Here is a 4,619-nt window from a genome sequence, read left to right on the forward strand (position 1 = left end):
AAAAGCTGTGAATATTTCCTCAGCAGCAGCGGTTACTCGTTCGTTGATAAATTCTCTAAACCTTCCTGAAGACATCGCTGCTTCGTCGAAAGATTTTCTCTTCTTCTACTAAGTGCTTTTACAGTCACGGGAGACTGAGATAATATCACGACGCACACTTCCTGTGTGTGTCACATCATTAGGTTCCGACCTTTCTTTCGATACAATGTCTTTTCTTTTTTTTAACCACAGTTGAAGACACAACCTAAGACTTATGGGAGTTGACCTCTGTGAACTTTGGGCCGAACATACGTCACATCTCTTTAAAAACAGCAGCTCCGTCGGGGTGTTTAAATGGAACAGGAACTTCCTATTTTCTCTGTCCGCTCTAAAAGTCACCGTTTTCACATCAACACCGGATATGAAATATATATAAATATATATTAAATTGGTCCCGAAGATTTGACTATTCGACCCTTGTATTTGCTCAGAACTGAAGCTTAAATCGCACACTGTCTGTGAATGAACTCACGTGACTCTTTCATCATTATTCCCGTAACGACCCACTCCTGCACGTGGCTTAACGAACATTTAAACTTTATTTAAACAACAGACACGAGAAAACGGTCAACAGAGGGACAGGCCATTAATTCTTTATTTACCTTCATCTAACAAAGGAAGTAACCGTCAAATTAAAACTCTCTGAGCCAAGGTAGCAGCCAATCAGAAACAACGATATAAAACACATTAAAGTAAAAATAAACAGGGACCACAACTATAAGAACGTAGAGTCACCACGTTCTTTATCAAGTCCTTGAAGTTACTTAGAGCTACATGGAATTTCTGATTTGAGATCCTTCTGAAGGACGGTTCATCTGAAAAGCTGTGAATATTTCCTTAATCGTTCGTTGATAAAATCTCTAAACCGTCCTGAAGACATCGCTGCTTCGTCGAAAGATGATTCTTTTAGGAAACACGACCAACGGTGGTTTAACCGCTCTCTGGTTGAACGCGAAGCTAAAGCTAAGACGTAAACTTCCGGTGTGTCAGATTATAAAGTTCCGGCTTTTCCAAAGACACATGAACCGACTTTCTTTAATAACCAGACGTTGTAAGATTAAAAACGAGTTCTCGTTTTCACTTAAGTTTTAATTTTGGAAAAAAAAAACAAACAAACAACAACAGAGTAATCAAATGATAACTTTCATCAATCGTTTTTGTCAAACTCCTTTATCTATCTATCTACCAGAGCTGTGAAATAATTAAAACCTTCAATCTGTCGGTAGAGGTCAGTCTTTCTCACCTGTTTTATCTACAACTAATTCAAATGATAGGATGACCATGGAAAAATATCAAGAAAAACATTTAATATAATTAAAATTGACTGGCCGACTATGATGAGAAGCACAACTCGGTGTGCAGAACTCTGGGAACTTGAATTTGAAAGACTGGCATTTTCTCTTCAAACACAAGCAGTTTCCAGTAAAATGACAGACAAACTATTTGACAAAAACACAAAATAACTGCAGGCACAACACATACAATGATTATTCACACTTGGGATTTTGGAGGTTGACCTCATTCACAACACAAACATTCATTTATTCTGGTTTAAGAACAACACTGCAGGACCAACTTAAAAAAGAAAATCCCACCTGTTTGTCAAACGTTGGTGTGGTTTCTCCCATGTACTGTACGTCAATGACATGGAAACACAAGAATAATAATCTGAAAACTTCAAACATGACAAAATCTTTTGCTTCAGGTTTTAAGAGGATGCGTCGTTTCATCTGCGTGACCTGTCGTCTACTCCTTCATGTTAAAGTGCTGCACAAATGTGTTACTCACCTGTGTGAGTCCTCATGTGCATTTTCAGATGGGTTTTTGCTGCAAATCCCTTCTTACATGTGTTGCAAATGTAGGGTTTCTCACCAGTATGAGACATTAAATGGTATTTTAATGATGAATTAAAACTGAATTTTTTCCCACAGGTTTCACAGGAGTAAGGTTTCTCACCTGTATGATTCCTCATGTGCTGCTTCAAGTAATAATTTAGCGCAAACTCTCTCCCACAGGTATCGCAAGTGTACGGCTTCTTTGCAACGTGCAGTTTCACATGGTAAAACAATGTGGAACTTAATCTGAATCGCTTCCCACAGGTTTCACAAGAATAAGGTTTTTCTCCTGTGTGCGTTCTCATGTGATCATTTAATTTGACTTTATTTGAAAAACATTTCTCACATGTTTTGCAAGTGTATGGTTTCTCTCCTGTGTGTATTTTCTTATGATGGGTTAATGCTGTACTTCGAGTAAATCTTTTTCCACATGTTTCACAAGAATATGGTTTCTCTCCTGTGTGAGACTTCATGTGTAGATTTAAATTTGAAATTTGATTAAACACTTTGTCACAGACCTGACATGAGTAGAGTTTCTCACCCGTGTGAGCTCTCATGTGCCTTTGTAAATGAGACTTCCTGAGGAAATATTTTCCACAAGTGTCACATCTAAAGGTCTTTTTACCAGGGGGAGTGTTGGGGTCACTGTTTGACACCCATTCAGTTGGACTAGTGTTGTTGTCATCTGTTGTCTGACTGACTGTTGGTGTCTGACCTTGACCTTGACCTTGAGCTGCAGCAGAGAGGGACTGATGGTCAGAGTCTTCTTCTGCTTCCATGTCATCACTTCCTCCTTTCCCAGGTGATAAGGCACTCTCCTGACTGACGCTGACTCCCTCATGGTTCTGTTTGATTACTAGTGACTCTGACTTGCACTGGTCCAGACTCTGGTCACTTGTCTTCATAGACAGATGCTGATCAGAGGGAACCTTCTCCTTAAGGATGTGAAGTTTGGAGAGAACTGAAGAAGAAACAGATGAAAGACATGGATTCAAACTGTGACCACGTTACCTTGAACAAAGACTAGAAACAACGACGTCAACATCAACTTCCCTCTACCATGTTAGTGACATGACCAGTTCAACTAGACAATGACTAGTACTAACATGGAACATGTATGTTTTACACACCTATCTTGGGGAGTTGTATTTTTGGTTGCAGCCTCTGTAGAAGATCTGTGTCTTCTTCAACCTGGACCATGGTTCTTTCTCCATCTTCACTTCCATCCTGGTCTTTGCTCAGGAGAACTGCAGGAGGACTCTGACACTGGAACTGTTGGTCTTGTTCCAGTTCTGACTCCATGGGACCAACTTCCTGACTTTCTGGACAGGATGTGAATTCATCATCTTCCTGCTTCAGAACAACTTCTGCTCCATCTTGACTGATGCAGATGTTCTCCCCATTGTTCTCTCCATTATGTGAGGACCCTGGTCTGCATGGTCCTGGATCATCGAAATGACGTGGAAGTTCTGGAGGACAACAATTAAAAAGGTGTAAAAAAAAAGAGTTCCAGACACTTTTCCTTGGGTGAGACTTTCCTAACTGTTTTCTACATCGTCCTTCTTTTACAGACCTATTCGATGTAACTTCACTTCCGGTTTACAAACGATGTCCAGCATGGTTCTGTACCGATCCACCTCTTCCTCGTAGTTGCTGATAGTTTTTTCAAAAGCTGTGAATATTTCCTCAGCAGCAGCGGTTAATCGTTCGTTGATAAATTCTCTAAACCGTCCTGAAGACATCGCTGCTTCGTCGAAAGATGATTCTTTTAGGAAACACGACCAACGGTGGTTTAACCGCTCTCTGGTTGAACACGAGGCTAAAGCTAAGACGTACACTTCCTGTGTGCGTCACATTAGTAAAGTTCCGGCTTTTCCAGCGACACACTTTAACAGTCCTGTTTGCTTTATAATAAATCGGTTTTGACCTAATAGCTTTGAACTGAAATTCATTTCATACTTGAGGCTGTGAGGTGACAACGTTTTACATCACGCGCGTCTGCGCAGAATCACAGCCCATGATTTCTATAAATATATAAATATGTCAACTAGTACGGAGCCCCTAAAGGGACATGGGAAAAAAGAAAAAAAAAAGAAAAGAAACGTATCTTGTGCTCACGAGAAAGTATCTCTAAGACATTTTGCCACACATACATACAGGGTAATACATTAAAATAACAAACAGTCATGTACAGCACGTACGGTTGGGAAATCTAAGATACCGGCATGTCATGTGTGACATATGTACTGTATATATGGTGAGCATTTGATTAATGTAGGATACCTCAGTTCGACACAGGAGGGCACTGTTGTTGTACCCTCCTATCGCAACGACTGCGATCGGAGAGGGACCAGTGTATTTCGTGATAACTTTCACGTAATTACGTCATGTCTGTAAAGCACACGGAGTTTTCTTTGTGCATGAAATGCGTTCTATAAATAAAATTGAAATGAATGAAATGATGACAGTCCACCTGAGAGCCAAGAATATGGCTCGTTTACACGATTCAGTTGAATTGTACTTTATGCTTGGCTCGAGTCATGGTGAGATTTTACAATTATTGGACTCAGTGGATGAGATCGTTATTAGGATGCGTACTCTCAGAAGGATGAAGAGGATGACGTACATACGTATTTACCCTTCACGAACCTCCCTACACTGTTATCAACGGTAGAACAACAACAACAACAACAACAGTGCCCTCCTGTGTCTAAATGAGGTATCCTACATTAATTAAATGCTTAC

The 4,619-nt window shown here is 40.1% G+C and overlaps 1 protein-coding gene across 1 annotated transcript in view; it reads right to left on the bottom strand.

The window, feature by feature from the left end:
- LOC103398992 (zinc finger protein with KRAB and SCAN domains 7-like) overlaps positions 1–3,856 on the bottom strand; it is a gene marked incomplete at its 3' end in the record, with an annotated part of 6,148 nt that extends 2,292 nt beyond the window's left edge. Inside the window, exons 1-3 of the mRNA XM_025053934.1 lie at positions 3,448–3,856; positions 3,005–3,343; positions 2,654–2,835 (exon numbers count right to left, since the gene is read on the bottom strand). Of these exons, the coding sequence (XP_024909702.1) occupies positions 2,654–2,835; positions 3,005–3,343; positions 3,448–3,616 (690 nt within the window). The remainder of the gene's footprint in view (positions 1–2,653; positions 2,836–3,004; positions 3,344–3,447) is intronic.
- Between the last annotated feature and the right edge of the window lie 763 nt (positions 3,857–4,619).

Source organism: Cynoglossus semilaevis, unplaced genomic scaffold (genome assembly GCF_000523025.1).
Source record: "Cynoglossus semilaevis isolate Cse_v1.0 unplaced genomic scaffold, Cse_v1.0 scaffold2457, whole genome shotgun sequence".
NCBI classification, from domain to species: domain Eukaryota; kingdom Metazoa; phylum Chordata; class Actinopteri; order Pleuronectiformes; family Cynoglossidae; genus Cynoglossus; species Cynoglossus semilaevis.